This window comes from Carya illinoinensis, chromosome 11 (genome assembly GCF_018687715.1).
Source record: "Carya illinoinensis cultivar Pawnee chromosome 11, C.illinoinensisPawnee_v1, whole genome shotgun sequence".
Taxonomy (NCBI): Eukaryota; Viridiplantae; Streptophyta; class Magnoliopsida; order Fagales; family Juglandaceae; genus Carya; species Carya illinoinensis.
Genome location: NC_056762.1, coordinates 16,574,494 through 16,595,320, shown reverse-complemented (window position 1 = coordinate 16,595,320; position 20,827 = coordinate 16,574,494). Strand labels below are relative to the sequence as shown.

The 20,827-nt window shown below is 36.4% G+C and overlaps 1 protein-coding gene across 1 annotated transcript; it reads right to left on the bottom strand.

The window, feature by feature from the left end:
* Positions 1 to 842: 842 nt before the first annotated feature.
* On the bottom strand, positions 843 to 18,998 carry LOC122281023. The gene is made up of 15 exons (XM_043092214.1): positions 18,464 to 18,998; positions 18,267 to 18,328; positions 16,629 to 17,534; positions 16,357 to 16,423; positions 16,200 to 16,262; positions 3,729 to 3,792; positions 3,541 to 3,634; positions 3,338 to 3,421; positions 3,165 to 3,254; positions 3,000 to 3,027; positions 2,179 to 2,706; positions 2,039 to 2,100; positions 1,701 to 1,810; positions 1,524 to 1,611; positions 843 to 1,439 (listed from the first exon to the last, which is right to left on the bottom strand). Exons 1-15 carry the CDS (start codon positions 18,909 to 18,911, stop codon positions 1,125 to 1,127), a joined length of 3,009 nt encoding a protein of 1,002 aa, XP_042948148.1. The 5' UTR covers positions 18,912 to 18,998; the 3' UTR covers positions 843 to 1,124.
* Positions 18,999 to 20,827: the final 1,829 nt, after the last annotated feature.

The following is a 20,827-nucleotide window of genomic DNA, read 5'->3' as shown; positions in this document are numbered from 1 at the left end:
GATTTTGTGATTTTTTTTATCCCTAAAATCCACAAATCCATCATCAAACAACAAATATACAAACACAAATCCAAAAAATATCATCTTAAAAAAATCATAACGACTGAAGCAAAAAGACCATTACGTGGCCAAGGGTTTGAGCAAAGAACCACATCCACGACCTCCGCTAACCCATGGCCATTCATGGCCTCAAACCCATGCCTTGGCCCATGGGTGTCTCACAACCTTTAAGAAGAAAAAATGGAGAAGAGAAGAGGAAGAAGAAGAAGAGGCAAAGGAGAAGATGTTCTGCCTATTGCAAGATTAGGGCAGCAACAAAGGAGGAGATGAAGAGCAGAAGAAGAGAAAATGGGAGGTAGAAGTCAAACGATGGAAGTAGAGAGAGAATAGAGGAGAAAATAATTAGGATTTTGTGATTTTTCTATCCCTAAAATCTACTGATCCATCATCAAAAAACAAATATACAAAGATAGAACAAAAAAATATCATTCCAAAAATAATCGCAACCACGCGAGTGAAAAGACCATAGCATGGCCATTGGTTTGAACAAACCATGGTCACGACTAGCCATGAATCTCTTTGCAAAGTCATGGCTATTTATGGCCTCAGACCCACACCACGCCGTTGCCCGTGGGTATCTCATACCTTCAAGACGAAAAAATGGAGAGAAGAGAAGGGGTAGAGGAGAAGACGATCTACCTACTATGGGGTTGGAACGACAATGGAAGAGGAGATGAAAAACAGAAGAGAGAAAAGGGAGGTAGAAGTTGAACGACAGGAGTAGAGAGAGAATGGTGGAAAGTGCCACAATTATAAAGTGAGATGTAAGTGGGATACCGATATAGTATATAGCAATACTCATCGATTAGACATCTCTTTTCTCTAATTCTACAATATCTTTAGCACTTAGCAGCTTTTCATGCCATTCTAATTTGAATTCATATCATTGAAAGAGATACAAAACTACAAAAGGAAACTATACAAGATGATAAAGGAATATAGCTAAATGGTAAAAGCATGACTGATATTTTACAGCATTACAAGATGGAAATTGATATCATAAGCCTAAGGGCTGAGAGCCAAAATACATGGCTTAAAAAAGCAGAAACCTTCCATAACGCTGATCAAGCTTGGTCCCCATTAATGTTCACGGGTTCAATGCTGCTTTGTGTATGTAACGATTGGGTAGTTCCAGAATTCAGGCTAAAACCATGCCTCCGCAGCCTCTCCCTCCTTAGACCTTCACGGCATGGAGCAAAGAATTCGTGCTGGAGAGCTTCCTCTGCACCAATCCTCACTCGAGGGTTCACCGCTAAACACTTATCCACAAGATCAAAAAGGGCTTTTGGGATTTCCTCCAGAAATTCTGGTCTTTTTGTGTTTGTTTCACACCAGTCTTGCAGCTTTATGGATGGCAAACATTGTGTATTATAGAGATCCTGCGTCAAAATGATCCTATTTAATACAAGGTATCTTCAAATTAATGTATAACTGACCAAATGGCTGTTATGAATGATGAATACCGCTGGGAATGAGGATTCACGGTTGTGTAGCTTAGCAACTTCCCATAATGTTTCACTGCCCCTCAACTTCGCTATGTCTTTTATGTTCCTGAAAATAGCAGTAGCGCTATGGTTGGCCAAATGGATTATGAAGATTTAATACCAAGAAGACAAAGCCTTCCAAATAACGATTCTTACCGTTCAGGATCACCAAAAAAAGGCATTCTTCCAATAATCAGGTACAGTAAGGTGACCCCAACAGACCAGATATCAAGCTTGGGGCCTTGATGTAAAGACTTGAACAAGACCTGCATTGATCACTAAAAACGTCAGCTCAACCTTTCCAGTTGAAAACAACAATTGAGAAAACAAGAGGGTTTATATTTGAGAAACTAGACAATTTTAATGATTCAAGAGCTTGAAGCTCACTCAACTAGCATCTTAATTTTCAAGTCTAGGCAGCATGATGCTGCAACAGGACAGACCATTTATATAGCGAATTAATCAGTTATTAAGGTTCATTTATATATTTTCACCTCAGGAGCCCGGAAGCCTTTGGTTCCCACACAAGGGCCTTCTCTCTTGTGCTTTCCATCCCCTAATAACAAATTAAACATAATCAATGGGAAGAATTCAGCTCGTTCAGTCCAGTGTCCCAATACAGCAAGAAACACACCTTTTTTCTTTGTTGAGCCAGCACCAGTAACATCAATTACAGTTGAATGAAGGGGCATAGGAGTAATATATACAAGCTTGCTATCCACTTCTCTAGGAGAGGCAGAAACTCTCTTTCTCATAGGAGCTGGAACACTTTTTGCTTCACAATTTGGGCTTTGCATTGCCTCCTGCAACAGGCTGATGAGCTCCTTCCTACCTTGGCATGGCATAGGTTCCCTCCACATTTCTGCTGGAGGAGTCCTGGTGCTTGTCGCATCCTTGACTGAGGTTATGCCTGATCCATCTGCTTCTTGACTTTTGATTGCATTCCAACTACCCAAGTCATTATAAACCTTTGCATGCCCGTACACCTTTCTTTTCAGATCCTTTGGATCTAAAGTTGACTTTAAACCTCTTGTTCTCTCCAGATTGACTGCTTGTGAAGTTTTAGCAATTGGGAACTTCCCACTTTTGGTTGGAGAAATAGATTTGGAATTGGGAACCAAAACATGATTGATGCTAACATCACGCCCCATCCTTGACTTGCCTATAAAATTATATAGATGAACAGAAAGTTTGAGTTCTCCAATCATGTGAAAGTAGACCAGAAGGCATCAGGTGAAACAATTATATATATAGCATATACTTTTTGGGGTGGTATCAATGGGTATTGGGGGGGGGGGGGGGGGGGGGTGGTTATTTTCCTTTACTTTTTCAGTCAGACTAGCTGTTGTGAATTACTTGGAACTAAAACTGGACACCTACACAATCAGGAGGTCATTACAATAAATCCATGATACAGTAGATTAAAACACGAACTGAAGAGAAAGCAGGGCTTACTGGTGTTCCCATACTTGTAATGCAAATCCTATAAAAAAAAAAAAAAAACAGTAAAGAAACACGATCATGAACCAATAAGATTAAATTATATTGGAGAATTGAGGAAATATCTGTTAAAAAAAAACTAGACGGGAAGACTAGTATAACAGGAAAACTGTAACTAACCATGGCAAGGTTAAAATCAATAAGATAACCTTTATTGGCCTTGCGAGAGAAAAGGAAATTTCCAGGTTTAACATCTCTATGAACTATTCCCTGCATAGAAAAAAAAAAAAAAAACCCTGAACATCTGCGAAGTAAGTGAATCCATGCAAAACATACATGTAAACTATATTTACCTGCTTGTGGAGACTTGCAAGCGCTCTAAACATGCAATAACCATACCACCGGAGTTGAAATACATCTATTTCTTTCTTTAACACCTGAAAATAGAGCACAGTCAACATTTTTTTTATAAGTAGATAAGTAGTCACAGTTATCATCAAACACAAAACAAACAAAAGAAAATGGAAAATAATAGATGAGAGCATCCAATAATTACCTCAGGCCTATCATGCTCAACATGCTCCAGAACAAAGCAATCAAAATTTCCATTCTTGAAACAACCCTCGTATTTTATAACAAAGTTTTTACCCCTGAATTAAAATAATTCATTTGCATATCAGATCACAAGTTCTTGGCTTCAGAACACAATGCAGTAATCTAAATGAACTTAAATGAAATCCTTACCCAAATCGCTCCAGCATCTTCAGTTCATTGCTAACATGGTGCCTATGAGCATTTGCATGAGGGCCTGCAGATCCATTAGAATAAAACCGGATCAATACATGGGCACATTTGGATAATGAGATGAGATGAGAATTACGTGAATAGTAATGAAATGATTTGAGTTAGGATGTTTTATTGGGAAAGAAGAAATAAAAAATTGAATAAAAATATTATAAAGCTAAAAAATTATTTGAATAAAATTTTTTAATATTATTTTTGTTTTGAAATTTGAAAATTTTGTATTGGTTTTTGTGTTTTATTCGGAAGTTTCGGAAAGTTGTAATAATGAGATGAAAAAGTTGAAGATTTAAAATTGAAAAGTATTGGTATTTGAGTGACGTTTGGAAAGGAAATTATAAGAAGTTTTGACCTCATCTCATCTAACTTCCCAAACAACCTCTATTCTTCATTAAGGTTTGGCAAGTGGTATGAGACAAAATTCTTATCTCATCATTACAACTTTTTCAAATTCCCACACAAAATATAATAAAAATTCAACATTGTCAAATCCCAATTCAATTTTTTCAAATGCCAAAACAATAATAATAATTTAAACTTTCATCTAAAACAAAAAATTCTTATCTCACCATCCAAACCTACCCAAGTGTCTCACACTTTTAGTACACCATTATTCCTCCAGAACACAAAATGTAGTGGAATTTTTGTGATGTCATTGGCTACACCATTCAGATTTGGGGTTGAGTGCTGGGAGCAAATACGCATCTAGGTGTAAGGCTGTAAATGAACCAATCTGTTCGATAGCTCGCTCGGCACTCGCTCGGTTAAACTCGAATCGAACTCGACTCGTGAAAAAAAAAAGCTCGTTCGTTAAAGCAGATACTCGCTCGATTTGTAAATAACACATACTCGACAAGACTCGACTCGACTCGACTTGACTAAGACTCGTTTAGGCTCACTCGTTTATGCTCAAGTCGACTCGTTAGCTCGACTCGATTAAAACTCATTCATATATTGATAAATATATACACACACCTATGCATGTATATATGTATTAGCTAATAATATAAGCATACCACTTTTATAATTAAATATATAATATGTATTCTAATTACTTATGTCTATATAGTAAATATACTTCATAGGTATATTTTATAATTTATATAATAATTAGCTGATAAAATTTAATAATTTCATATACTAGTATGTGGGAACTATATATGAAATAGATATATTCTATTATATTAAGTGTATGTATTAATAATATATGTAGGCATATAATATATTGTTATTTTGGATAAATATCAACTAGTTAGATATTAATTATTTATAAATTTTTTAAAATTTTATAATTTAATAGAGGTTCTACTTGTTAGTTGTATAAATTCAATATTAGTTCTTTTTTTTATTTAATTTATTAATTATTAAATCTTCTTCAAAAAAAAAAAACAATTCAAGCTCGAGCTCGAGTTCGAGCTCGACTCGACTCGAACTCGTTTGTGGGACGAGCTCGAGTTGAGACTTTAGCTTATCGAGTCGAGCTCGAACAAAAAATTAAAAAAAAAAAAATCTCGAGCTCAGGCTCGAGTATTTTGAGTCGAGCCATGCTCGGCAAGCCAAAACTCGGCTTGATTACAGCCCTATCTAGGTGTCAAACTCTTCTGGTTTGGACACAGGGATATGGCTAAAGATCTAACTATACATTAAGTTCAATATTAGGCAAAAATGAGGTACATATTCGTCTTAGGATGTCCAGCATTCTACCTCACTCAAACAGAACTACTTAGTAACAAAGAACTAAATTAAAGAGCATACTTGATGCATCCCTGATACTTAAATCCAATTCATATCATGTCCAACAAGCGTATTAGCCATTCTTTATTGTCCATGTAAAACAGCCTATTTTAGACATGATTATGGCATGGAAGCTAATGTATGAGAAAATGAAATCAGCAGAAACAAATTATTTATATTAACACAACAATTTGTCAACATGCTTTCCATTCCCCATAATTTTATTTGCAATCATCTTGTTATCATGCAACCATACCATCACAGGGATGACTTAATAAGTCTAGGAATAATGATATTCCTACAACAATTTTACAATTTATTATTTTACAACAAACCTAGGTAATAACGCCACTTCATCAAAAATACTAAAGTTTTATTTGAATTTCAAATTTTGCATAGCCACCCTCCATTTAGAACGGAGTCAAAAATTGATTGAGGGTGTATCATTACTCTAAGTGGATGTTTGTGAATAATTGTAAAACCTTTTTGGGACCAGATTTTAATAAGTTTTATAAAATGGTGGTACCCATTGAGAATATGTTTAGATGTAAGAAATTTTTAAATGGGTTTTATGGAGGGTATGATAAAAAAAAATTTAAAACTTTTGTTTTTTATTTTTAGTCTTTTAGAAAAACCTAGAAGCCACCCAGTGGTTGCCTATCACCATGAGGGGGCCATCTTGGTAGCTATGAGGCAACCCAGATCGGGTTGCTTGTGGTGGCCATAATTCTCTGACCACCCAACAACCGGAGGAGCCACCACAGGTGGCCCAATCTTGGCCGCCTAACCTGATCACTGAGGGCATGATCTGATCTGGGGCAGCCCTAGTGACTAGGCAGCCACCACAGGTGGCTGATGCCATCTTGCTTTTTATACAATTATAATAATAAAACAATATTGTTTGGGAGATGGGTTTTTGAGTTTTGGTGTTTTGGAAAATTTGAGGAGTTTCTATACCTATAGATGTAATATGTTGAGAATGAAGACGTCTTTGACTATCAAAATCTTTGAGGGGATTTTGGTTGCCAATCATTTCCCAAGTCTAGAGGACCACAATACCTCCAACCCCACTCCCTTTTTTTTCTTTACTCATTTCTTGATTTTGAAAACGTTGTGCAAGTAGGCAAATGCTAATGATGTTATTACATAGGAGAATCATCTTATAATGACCAAGAAAGCCCAAGCCACATACAGAATTATACTCTACCAAGACTATTAATATAACAATTCGAAGATCCTTGAAATCATTATAAATACTAATAACCTCTCCCTCTTTTAGCCAATATAAGATCCCCTCTGCTTGCCTCCTATATTCAATCAAAGCTATTGCAATCTTCCTCATAAATCCAAAAGTCCTTGTCAGGCCATTTTGTTGCAGTTGGCACAACTCAAACCCCACATTTCAAATTCGTTTTGGAATGTAAACCCAAATGTGACTAGACCATTCCTTAGGTCATAAGTCGTTACAAAATCCTACATAGTACAATGTCAATCGTCTCTACACGCGGATGAGGTTGGAGAACAGAGGTCATTTGGTCCAAAAATCATCTAAGATATGTGTGAGAAGATCAATATCACCTCTAAAAGACATAGTCACATAAGAATGACAGAAGAAGAATGCATACTGTCAACAACAAGAGTTACAATTTGAAGTTGGAAAGAAAGAATAATTAAAAGGGGACAATGAGGTTTGAAAAGAAAGGAAAACTAAGCCCGGAATGCATACGGCCTTTGAGATACTTGAGAGGCTCGAAGCAATAGCTTATAGACTTGCCCAACAACCATGATTATTGATCATCGACAATGTCTTTCACATATCAAAGTTGAGAAAGTAAGTTTAGTATCCTTCTCATGTATTGGAGTTACGAACCACTTTAAAAGAGATTTCAAGTGCCAAATATTAGGAAACCCCTTATAGCATATAACAGGCAACCAAATTAAACCTTACAGACTTTTAAAATAAATGTCCAAGAGGGGAGAAAAGCAGAAACTTCAAGGTAAACATGGTTTGCACATAAGCGTTTTGGAAACTTTGGTGCGTCAAGTTACTCATAGCATGATTAACATGAAATACAGTGTTGATCCAGGGTTAAAGGATAGTTTTGTTAGAGATAAAACAATGCAACTATGATTGTATGCAAAGAGAGTGACATTGGATAGGAATTCTGCTATATCCAAAATAATAGTTTTTTCTACAAAAACTAAATGTGCTCTTTGGCAAACCAATGATTAGATTTGGATATTTGATATGTTAGGTCGACCCTGTTAAATTTTATGACTTGTGGAGCTCTCATTTTAGGCAAACATTATCAAGTTGAGATTTTTACAACTCATATTTGAATTTCCACTATTGGCTTATCCAACCTTGATTGTGATAAGAATTAGGGTATAATGAAAGAAAGAAAAGTTTTTGTAAAGGCCACAGGTAACATGATTTTGTAATCAAAAGAGGATTAGGGTTTCATAAACTGAATTGAAAGAAAATATATATATATATATATTTGAGGGGAGTTGAAGCATTAGTCTTAAGTTGATAATAGACATTTTGGTGTGAGAAAAAGTCTTAGGATTTCAGGTAACTCAATTAGTGAAAATCTAGTTCTTTTAGATCGCAAACTAAGAAGGAAAATTAAAGTATTTTGTTAAGACCCCACTAGATTGCTAATCAAAATTAAAGAAGCAAGAAAGAATAAGAGATAGTGAATCTGGTTTTTCAAGGAAACAAGACCTCCAAATATGGCAAAAGCCTTGTAATTCTTCTTTGTATTTCCCCCCAAAACATTCAGTCAGTCCATAAACAAAAAACAATGTAAATGAATATAGTGCCCTTAACATGATGATGGGCCCTCAATTAAATATCTAAGGGAGTCAAGGGACCAAGCTCCATCATGTGAATCTTTTAACTAACTTGCTGCTATGAGCCCAAATACAATTCGGCCCACAACTTTGTTGTGACAATGATGACAAACAAAGCAAAAGCAAGTATAAGTAAATTAATCACACGACACAAAATTAATGTAGTTTGAAAAATGTGCCTATGTCCACAAAGCTGCAAAGGATTTTATTGTACTAAGGAATCACAAAATATACTTTGGGACGAAATATCACTATTTAGAATACTCAAAACACATATACTATTAATTAAGTACATATCTATAGTGTTACACGGCGGCAACCCTAATTTTCACTTTTCTGCATTATTCGCTCGAGCAAAGTATTGAGCGCGCCTCAAGCAAACCCACTGTCTAACATTCACTCAAGTGAGCCTCAAACTAACTCTCTGCCTAAGTTTCGCTCGAACATTGAGCAAACTTTATGCTGGTTCTTCCTCTGCACTCCATGACCCAAGCCTCCTTAAAAATCCGCCAAAAAATCACAACGCATTATTGTCAAGTCGAGTCATCAAATCAGGCCAACACACCAACAAACCAGGCTCCACAAACCCAATAGACTCAACAAAGGTCTAACAACACTTAAACACAAAACAAGCTAAGTACTTCTTCTACTTCAACTTCTCATGTCGTGACAGTCGTCTGAACCCTAGCTCCACATCAGTTGCCCCCCTTTAGAAGACCTTTCCCTCAAGGTGAGGAAATTGCCAACGTAGCTATTCAATCGACACCCAAGTATAGTTCTCTTTAGGCTCCTCACTCCATTTAACTAATAATTTGATCAATGGTCACTCTTGAAACTTGGTCATTCTACCATGCAGGATACACTAGTTCAACATGGAGGGCCCCTTGGGGGTCAAGGGGAGGTAAGACTAGCAACAGGGCCCAAGTATTTCTTGAGGCAAGACACGTGGAACACTAGATGCACCAAGGATTCCGGCAGTAGCTTCAATTTGTAGGCTACTTCCCCAATTTATTGCAAAACATCAAAGGGGCCAAAGTATCAAGGGGAAAGTTTGGAACTTGGGCAACAAGCAACACTGTGTTGCTTATATTTCTTAAGCTTGAGGTATACCATGTCTCCCACTTTAAACTCTCTCATGGTATGTTTCTTGTCATATTGTTTCTTCATGAATGCCTATGCTGTGAGTAAATTTCTCTTCAATATAGCTAAGATCTCCTCCCTAGATTTCAGATGAGAGTCCACCTCTGAGTTTTGTGTAGTCTTTGCAATGTACTGTAGAAGAGTGGGTGGTGGGACACCATATAGGTTCTCAAAGGAGTTGAGTTGGGTGGATTTAACAATATCAATACTAACCTCCACTCTTCCATGGTAACCAAGTCACCCACTCCTTGGGACGGTGACTGACAAAGCATCTCAAATATTGCTAAATCCCCCTATTTACAACCTCTGTCTACCCATTAGACTAAGGGTGATAGGTTGAGCTATAGCATAGTTGAGTGCCATGCAGCCTAAAAAGTTCCTTCCAGAAAGAGCCTGTGAAGGTAACATCCCTATCGATGACTACAATAGAGGCCATTCAAGACTTGTGAAACAAAGAGTTTAGCCACTATAGCTACAGTGTAGGGATGGGAGAGAGGAAGTGTGCATATTTTGTAAGGCGGTCTACCACCACCAAAATTACTGAAAATTGACCAGTATGGCATTCCTTGATGTAAAGTTTGAGGTCATTCATTCCAGGCCAATAGAAGTCTACCTTGGCCTTGTGAAAAGGTTTTTTGGTAACCAACATGCCCTCCATAAGGGCTATCATGGGTGTAATGTAAGACTTGCCTTGAAAGGGGAATTTTTTGATAAAAAAATTCTCGCTTTCTTCAGCAATAAACCATTCACCAAAGTAGATCCCTTGTCCAAAAGTTGCACTTGCTATAGCTTCTGGCAGAGTTCAGAAAGTTCCATGTCAGTTTTGTAGGAGGCCCTAAGATCGTGGAGCCACATAGGGTCCAGCACTGTGATCTCTAATAAGGAAATCTCCTCCTCAACCTTGGGCTGCCTAGATAATGCATCAGCTGATCTATTTTCCCTTCCTCTCTTGTATTCAATAGAAAAATCATATCCTATTAGTTTGCTTATCCACTTCTGTTTGGATGGAGTACCTATTTTCTGATCTAGCAGAAATTTCAGACTCTGCTAGTTTGTCCTTACAATAAAAGGCTTGTACATAGTCTTTAGTTTTTTTTTACCACAAAACTAGAGCCAAGAGCTCCTTTTCATATGTAGAAAGATCCAAGGCTTTCCCCTTGAGGGCATGGCTAAGATAAGCCAATGACCTGTCCTCCAGCATCAATACAGCCTGTATGCCCAATCCCGAGGCATCACACTTATGAGAAAGGGTTTAGAAAATGTTGGTAAGGCTAACACTGGAGATTTAGTCATTGCTGTCTTCAGCTCCTCAAAAGCCTTAGAAGCTGCTATAGTCCATTGAAAATAGTTCTTTTTCAACAGGGCAATGATACGTGCAGCCCATAGTGCTTTATAAATTTCCTGCAGTACCCTGTCAGCCCCAAAAGACCCCTCAAGGACTTAAGAGAGATTGGTAAGGGCCAATTTACCATTGATTGAATGTTAGAAGGGTCGGTTTTTACCCCTTCAGCTGAGACCAAATGTCCCAAATACTCTATCTCCTTATAACCAAATCTACAGTCACTCTTTTTGGGAAATAGAGTATGTCCTGTCAAAGTTTCCAACACAACAGTCAAGTGTAGTAAATGATCTTGAGTTTTATTGTAAATCAAAGTATCATTTAAAAAAAAAAAAAAAAAAAGAACCTCTTCAAGTAGGGCTGAAACACCTCATTCATGAGTCCTTGAAATGTGGCTGGTGCATTAGTTAATCAAAAAGGCATCACTAGGAACTCATAGGAGCCATGATGAGTCCTAAAATGATGTCTTCCTCCCTTACCCTTATTTGATGGTAACCCGACCTTAGGTCCATTTTAGAGAAGATGGTAGCACCATCTATTTCGTCAAAGAGCTTATCAATGATTGGGATAGGAAACTTGTCCTTAACAATATCCTTATTTAATGCTTGATAATCAATACACATTCGCTAATTCCCATCGGCCTTTCTAACCTTTAGTTTAGGGGAAGAGAAAGGTGAATTACCCTAGCAGCCAGCAATTCATGGACTATTTTCTCTACTTTTGACTTTTGATAGAAAGGATACCTATAGGGTCTAACAGATATAAGAACAGTCCCTTCCTTGAGAATAATGTGATGTCCATGGCTTCTTTTAGGAGGCAACCCTTTTGGCTCCTCAAAAAACCCACTGAATCTTTGCAAAATCTCCCCTACAGCTGGTGATATTGCCACTTCCACCTCTTCATGCCCCACTTCAGAAATCTGAAGAAGCATTTCCTCTTCTTTCTACCTTAGTGAGTTGGGACAATCCAACTCCAACCACTCAGAATCAACTCCATCCACCCATTCTGAGTGGCTGGGGTTTAATCCCCTGAGTATGATTGATTCCTTATCCTGGGTGAAATTCATTGTGAGACAAGCAAAGTCCCATAACACAGGGCCCAAGGTTTTGAGCCACTGCATACCGAGTACTATATCACAACCCCACAAGGGCAATAAGAAAAAACCAATAGTGAATAAATGCCCTTGCACCAAAATTTCTGCTTCTTCCAGCTTTCCTTCAATTTTAATTCTTTCCCCATTTGCAACCCTTACTTCAATTTGTTCCATAGAGTTTAAGGTTAAATGGGTCTTGGAAATAATGGTGGAATTATGAATGTGATGGGTGCTGCCAGTGTCCACCAAAATGACCACTGATTGCTCCTTGACCCTTCCTAACCTCATTGTCCTTGGGTTAGGAGACCCAGCAATGGCATGCAAGGAAATTGCAGGTGCTTTACCTCCCTACCCTTGAGCAACAATCCCTTCATCTTCCAGCAACTACTCCTCATGTCCATCCACCATTTCCTGAAAAAACTCTATCCCCTCCATGACATACAGCCTGGCCTTCTTACACTTTTCGCTTGGATTCCATTTTTCTTTGCTATAGTAGCAAAGCCCTTTATCCCTTCTCTCCTTCATCTCAGTGGCATTCACCTTTTGAATGGGAAAAGAACCCTTGGGAGGAATCCCTTAGAAGCTGGAAAATCCCTCATGACTCCAATAGATGATGAACCCAAGCCCCTTCCACCACTTGAGGATCCTAGTGAGGGTGCATTAAAATGATTCAATAGCTGTAACACTCCTCTTGGAGCTGTTATTATATTCTTCCTGTATTTTAGCTCATCCAAAGGTAGAGTTCAAGGTGTGGGGTTTAAGCATTCTTATGGGCAACCTAATTTCATCTTTAAGGCCATTAAGAAAGCAACTAAGCTTATAATTTTCTGAAAGACCCCTAAGCTAATTGGAAAGTACCTCAAATTGAGTAATATAAGCCGCAACAATAGATGTTTGTCTCAACCTTGTAATAGCCTCCATGGGGTCATCATAAGATGAGCTCCCAAACCTAATTTGCAGTGTCTGAGTGAAGGATTCCCAAGTATGTAGGTTGCCCGATTCCTCAGCATTTTGGAACCAAACTAATGCATCACCCTCCATGTAAAAAGAGGACATTAAAATTTTCTGATGGTACGGCATTGGATGCAATGCAAAGTAATAGTTTACCTTATACACCCACCCAATGGGATTTTCACCATCAAACCTTTGGGAAATCCAACTTGATGGAGCAAAACTGCATACCCCCAAAAGCCCCCGAGCTTTCAACCTGAAACTCCTATTCACGAACTCTGCTATGGTGCTGTCACTAGTGTGGGTTTTGCCCATTAAGTGTTTCCAATAACAAATCCATCTTTACCAAATCATCTAACGATTGCTGATGGTTCTCCACCTTTTGTTTTTGCAAGTCCTGATGTTGTTTCATCCGCAGCACCAACTTTTCCACCTCTTGTATCTAGTACCTTCTGCCATTGGCTCACTGCTCAGCCCCCTGAGATCGACTGCTTTGATGCCAAATGTTAAGAGCCCACTAGATTGCTAATCAAATTAAAGAAGCAAGAAAGAATAAGAGACAATGAATCGGGTTTTTCGAGGAAACCAGGACCTCCAAATATGGCAAAAGCCTTGTAATTCTCACTCTATATTTTCTCCCAGAACATTAACATAAACAGAAAGGATAACAGAAACAATGTAAATGACTCCATTGCCCTTAACACGATGATAGGCCCTCAATTAACCATATATCTAAGGACCAAGCCCCATTATGTAAATCTATTAACTAACTCACTACGACAAGCCCAAATGCAATTCAGCCCACGACTCAACAATGGTCAAACAACACTTGAACAAAAAGCAAGCTAAAGTACTTCTATTTCGGCTTCTCATGTCGTGAGGGTTGTCTGAACCCTAGCTCTGCATCATATTTGTACCTTGAATTTTGAACTTTAAAAAAGGCATATATATGTCATTTGTTTTCTAGAAATCCTGGGTTTGAGGTTACGCCTATCTTATGTTTTTGACTTCTATAATATAAATGAGCCTTTCCTTTTACCAAAACAAAGGGGAATGAAGAAAAAATGTATCTCTTTTCATTTGTACTTTGGCTTAAATTCTTTGACTCCTCAATACTATTTGCATCTTGAATTTAGTTGTGAAATTTTATAAACTAGTTAATATTACGACAGACTTCCAAAATAAATTTCATTTTTTTTAAAGTTCTCAATTTGATTTATGTATCATGAGTTTCAGATAGTATGAAACATGGCAGGAATTCAAAGAAACTAGGGTTAAAATGCATTACGGTTTTCACTGAGCAAATGAAAACAATATTAAGCGGGATGATGGTTTAGGACTGATTTTATGTGATTTGGAATTATAGTGAATTATATATGAATGTTGCAAGTAGCAAATGTTGGACTGTGAAATTCTGCAGCGAGTTCCAGATTGCGACTTTTAGCTTGTGACTAATATTTCATACATCAAACGATTTCCAAAAGCTACAACTTTTGGATATTTGAGAGCCCTAGATGTTAGGAATAAATTGGTTCAGATTTGAATAAATATAATGAGAATAAAAGGCTTAAAACCCAAGAGTTGAATTTGGATAATATCGTTTGGATGGTCAGATGAGATGAGATGAGAAATCTGTATATACTAATAAGATGGTTTGTGGATAATAGTGAAATAGTTTGAATTAAGATTTTTATTGGGTTTTGGGAAATGAGAGAAAAAAAGTTGAATAAAAATATTATAAAGTTAAAATATTGTTATAATATACTTTTTAGTGTTATTTTTGTTTTGGAATTTGAAAAATTTGAATTATTTTTTGTGTTTTATATAGAAGTTTGGGAAAGTTTGATTAATAATGATTAGATGAAAAAGTATGAAAGAGAAATTGAAAAATATTTTAGTAATGTTTGGATGTTGAGATGAGATAAGATGGGATGGGATGTGATGGAATTAGATGAGATCAGATGAGACCAACTGCATATCCAAACGGGGCGGCTGGTTTGGATTTAGAGATGAGATGGGATGAGATGATTTTAGATGAAAGTTGAATAAAATATTATTAGAATATTACTTTTTAATATTATTATTATTTTAAAATTTAAAAAAGTTGAATTATTTATTATATTTTGTATGAGAATTTGGGAAAGTTATAATGATGAGATAAGATGAAATGCTTTACGAATCCAAACGAGGGAGCCTAAGTGTATTGCGGCATAAGGTTGTCATTTCTAAAGTGTTAAACATTTGTGGCCCTTAGGAGGTTCTTGAAGATGGATTATATCATGGAGTGACAGATAAAATGAGAATAATTCGAGCATGAATAAGTGACTGTTATGTTGTTCATGTTATAAGGGAGTCATTTATGATGGATATGTAGTATGGCCATATCCATGATGTTCAAGAGAAGAAAATGTTACTTTTTTCTCAAATGAATTCTCACACAACATGTTATGTTACAAGCCTTTTCTCGTAAGCCCTTTTCTATGCACTTGTTGAATGATATAATAGTAGAGTTTTGTAAATGCTTTAATGTGATCCATGTGCAATGAATATGTTTATGTTATGAAAGCTATGCGAATGATTCTGAAAGTTATGATTATTCTCATGTTATAAAATTATGAGAAAGAATGAAAGGAAGTATGGTGGTGAATTAATATCTCTCTTTTTATGAATGTTCTCTTATTCCATATAATCTAGGCACACAAGGGTCATAACATCATACAGTAAATATTTTTGACGATGTGTTGGTGATGTTAAAGCATTATAGAGATGTTTTCAGATAAATCAAGGTTGATAACATTCTTAATGTATGATGTACACTCCTGAGTATTTGACTTTTTTTTTAATGTCTTAGGTAATGATAAGAACAAGTCTGCAGACCACAGATAATAGATTGACAGTAACTGTTTATCACATAGACTACTAGGATTTAGGCTTGATCTACAACATTATAGTTTTCCCTTAAGTTTTGATACTTCAGTTTTATTACATGCATTACTTTGGGTGGGTTTTAATAGCAATGGGCATTTTTTGAAGTTTATCATGTTTATAGAACTCTTGTTAGGTGATGTCATGAAAAGTGTGAAGTAACCATCCTAGCTTTGACGTGAAGGTACTTCTTGGACAAACAGTATTAAAGACTTAATTTGGAATGTTGCATAACTGATCAAAGTGGAAAATTTACAAGTCCCATAATTTGATGAGACAGGCTAAACTCTTTTTTTTCACCTGGATTGCAAACTATTACTCTTGGTACGTTGAAAGTCCAAGATTAAAAGCAAACTATTATAATGTCATCACTTACATTTAATTGCAACGTTAATTCCGTCACTTTTCCTCCGTGCCCTGTAAACAGTGCCATAACCCCCTGCAAGTGTGGGTGGAGTGAAAGCAATCAGCATATCAATGAATGGTTTACCAAAGGTGTGGTGATAAAAGGAACGTAATTGAAGTTTTAATACCTGAACCTTCTTCTTCTACTACTACATAAGATTCAAAATTTGGAATCACTTTTGTCTCTTGTTGATCCTACAAAGTAAGCATCTATAGTTATTAAAACTAACAACAGTGGTTAAGCTCATTTTTTGACTTTGGCTCAGAAATTTAATGAAACTGGCATGTATCCCGGCTCCCAATATTCTTTTATAGATTGGACTAAAGACCCAATTGTTAGGTCACAGATGAAGGCAACCAAGTACAACATGGGATACAGATATTCCAGATGGGAACTTACCTTGGGAGGAACACTAGTGTTTTCCCTTTTCTCCTTAATACGCATGTCAACATGATCACGCTTTAATTTCTGCACCATGCTGATGGACGCCCGATTTCTTCTACTATGCCGCTTCTCTTTGGGAGAACCAACTGCTTTATTACGCTCCAAAAGCTTGGAGGAAACATGCAGTGTTGAAGACATCCAACCCTTGTGTTTTGTCTTCATTTTTGCAGAGGATTTCAATGACTGCTTCTGCGCTACAGAAAGATCAGCTCCTGGAGAGACTGCCCAAGTTTCCACGTGTGTAGCTTGTTGCTCTCTTTCTAAAGAAGAAATCATATCAAAAGAATCCACCTTCATCTTTTTTGAGCCATTGTCAGGTAAAATGTCCAAAAGGTAGGTATTAATTGGCAGTAAGAGACTTTCTGTTTCCCCCTTAAGGCTTCCAGAATCAATAAGCTGTTGATTCTCCCTGCCTTCCCGAACTCTTTCATTTTCAACTATCTTAACTTGTGGAGCTCTAAAACCATCATCAACATATCCAGCCTCTAAAGGAGATATATCTCTATATTTAAAATCTTCTCTGCAACATATTTTACTGAAATTTGTTGAACTTCCGAGACCACTTTCATTATTTCCAGCATCTTCACAAACAACTGTATTATCCAAAATGGTATTTGGAAGAGCTGGTCCAGGATGAGGTTCACATGCCTTTATTGGCATGTTAGTCTTGCTTTGTAGAAGCATGCTTGTATTGTTGTCACCTTCTAAACGTTCAAGGTTTTTCACTTTATATGTTGATTGACCTCTACTGGAATTAGGAAACATTGGGGGAGTGAACATCAGCTTATTCACAATTACTTCCATGTCACCTGGCAGCACATTTATGCTCCTACACATATTGTCAGTCATATGAAACGGAACCTGCATGAACAATATGATTCAGAGGCTGTTGGGAAGAATGATTTGATTGGTTGCACCCATTAAATGGAAAAAAATATGTTTATGAAAACTGATATGATGAAAAACCTTGAAAAAATCTTGTTTTAGAGAAAACAGAAAATAGAAAGGGAAAAAATTGATTACATGAAAACCATTCACTTGCTATCGGAAGAGAGATGGAGATGTCACCTAAACAGAGTCAATAATTAAAGGCCATTACAATATTCTTTTTTATTAGGTGAATAATTAAATACTATTGAAATATACAACTGTAGACTTTTTGCTACTACACTAACCATAAAATGCAAAAGTCACTTGCAATTGGATAAATCCTTTCTTTTTTATGCTAGTAGGGCAACACTACCCAATGAGATGACAATAGCAAGTGTAATTCTGCTACCACAATGAGGCACAAGGGACCTTTACCATATTAAAGATGTGTAAAATAATGATGAAAGAAAAGCTCCAAATCCAGTGCTGCAAGAACAATGGAATTGTGGCCAACTTTAAACAGTGACTTAGGTTATCAATATCTGGGCAAAAAAACAAAGGTCCGCTGGAACTTCACATAATACACCAAAAATTCTAAATTAACAAAAGCAATAAATCCAAACACAATCATATTTAAAAAAGAAGCATACGAACTAGAACTTCACTTGATTTTATTTAACATAACCTATAAAAAAGAATCGGATAACTTTGATTCAAGTGTACCTCTGGAGAAACATATTGAATTGTTTTCCGTATACACAAGCACGCTGGTTCCTCGTCTTCCGCTGTGATTAATAACCAGAATTACCAATGAAACAAATTGACACCAAAATTTTAAAAAAAAAAAAACAAAACAAAAAAAGACCAAAGAGTCTCTAAATAGGAAAAAAAAAAATAGAATATAACGAAATTCTACTTACCAGCTCCGGAATTCAAAATCACTTTTCGTTTTGACACTGGGTCTAGCTCACAAACCGAAGACGAAATGGGCTTGCGCTTCCTAGAGTACATTCTTAAAGAGTGAATGTTATCCCAAGACCTATTGGCCCCGCCCACTCCCATCCGGATCCGCGGTGTGAAGTCAAATATCAAATTCGAATTCGACGTGAGCCCGGCGAGAGCAGTAAGGGCGATCGGAGAGAGAGTGACGTAGAGATTGCGGGTGAAGAAGAGCGGCGAGCCAGGGATTGAGCATAAGGACTCGATGAGCTCAGGGGAGACGGTGAACAAGGCGCATCGGGAAGCGAGCTCGGTGGGGCGAGCCTTGCGGCCAAGCGAAAGGAGGAGGGCGAGGAGGTGCCACGACTTTTCAGAGTCGGTGGCAGAGGTGGTTAGGCTGAGTTCGGAGTCGGTGAGGCGAGTATCCATGGAACTCCAGATCTGAGAAATTTTGGGTTTGGGTGACGCTTGATAGAGAGATTTGAGAGAGGCGGGAATGTTGCACAAGTAGGGTTGGACAATTGGCATCTACCAAGTTCCCGCCAACAATATTTTCGAAAAAACAAAGAGCGTTTAATGACCGAATAGTTGTTTGGTGCTGCGCAATATTACAGGAGTTGGCACGTTTGGTTACCAGAATTTTGTAAATATTAATCAAATAGTTTTAGTAAAAATATTTTATTAAATCTTGATAAATAAAAGAGAATATAATTTTAATATTTGAATAAATGTATTTTATATAATTTTTATTTTAAATTTTGTAAAAATTATTTTAATTTTTATGTTTTGTTTAAAAGTTTGTAAAAGCTGTATTAATTTTGATATTTGAATAATGATTAAATAAAAATTAAAAAAATTAAAAATTAAAAAATATTTATATTATCAAAAAATAATTTTTATATTTGAGTGATGTTTGAAAATAAAAGTTTGAGGATTATCATGTATACCAAACATCCCCAAAAGTGTGTTTGTGAATTAATTGCAAACTCTTGATCCTTGAATTTTCAAACTTTTTGTTAGGGGTGCTACCCGTAGGGGGATGGTTTTGCTCCCAAAATCTGCCACTATATCCAGCGGTCCCCCACCACCCCTCACAACCGAAATAGAAAAAAATTAAAAACAAAATTGAATAACACAAAAATAAACAAAATCATATAAACAATCCACAATATTAATTTATATCCACAACAATAATTTCGGCCCTGCCCCTATTTCCACTCCGGACGGGGCAATGGCCGGCGGGGGGCTGGCGCCGTTACTCCCAGCCCTACTTTTTGCAAGGAGCTTTCGAAGTCAATTACTCTTTCATTCTATAATTTTAACAATAATCTCAATCTATCTTTTGTTAAATTAATTAACAGTAAGGTGGAAATTATGACTCACTCAAAAATGAGTAGCACAAAACTATCACAAGCGCAGGAGGATGTCGCGTAATAATTAGGAGTAAATTCATATATATTCTCCTCATGAAAAGTTACTTAAAATCAACTCGTTTAAAATGATGAAAATATTCACAAAGAGAAAATAAAAATGATGATATGTACAATGGATGGAAAAGTGCAACAAGAATGAAAAAAAAAAAAACAATAGTCATGGACTAGATTGATTCATACTTTTGGATTATTTTTTTTAGTGTCGAAATGAAACGTAAAAGACTAACAAATTGAAATTAACAATCAAAGAATCAATTAAACTGAACAAACTTAATTAATCTGAAAATTAAACAATAAAACTGAAATTATTTAAGTCCTAATTAAACTTTAATCAATTTAATATGTAATGGAACTAAGAGATTAATAAAACTAAGCTAAAAATTAAACTAGATTAGAAAGTAATTGACAAAATACGAATTGAAAATTGAAAAGTCCCAAAATCAAGATTCTAGAGTTCATCCTTGTATTCAAATCACAAATTCTTAAAATTAATCCATAGCAATTGTAATCACTATTAAATGAAAGCTTAAAGAAACGAGAAAAATAAATAATACGAAGTAAATAATCAGCAAATAAATTGCTCAAACTTCTAAGCCAAAAATCTCAAAAATATTCCATAAACTTTAAACTGAAATTAAATAAAAAGTAAGGAATGAAAAGAGCAAACCAATTAAATGGAGATGGAGATTGAAAGTGGTGAAGGAAGCTAGACTGTAGTAGCAATTGGACCCCTCAAGGAGTTCTTCAACGGTGCTGTAGTTCTTCCGTGAAAATAGTGTGCGGCGTGAGCGAATTAATGCCTCAAAAGAGAGAAACTTGTTCAGCCTTAAAAATAGCCAAGAGAAATAAAAGTTTTTGACATGAAAATGTCCAAGGAATAAGATACAATTGTGCGGCGCATGGGTGAAATAA

Excerpts from the sequence above, each read along its gene's own strand:
- LOC122281023 (XM_043092214.1), bottom strand. The coding sequence starts at position 18,911 with ATGGATACTCGCCTCACCGACTCCGAACTCAGCCTAACCACCTCTGCC. Across the intron at positions 3,793-16,199 it reads AATTAACGTTGCAATTAAAT|GCCCTCATGCAAATGCTCAT; the intron begins GTAAGTGATGAC and ends ATGGATCTGCAG. Across the intron at positions 3,635-3,728 it reads AAGATGCTGGAGCGATTTGG|GGGTAAAAACTTTGTTATAA; the intron begins GTAAGGATTTCA and ends ATTTTAATTCAG.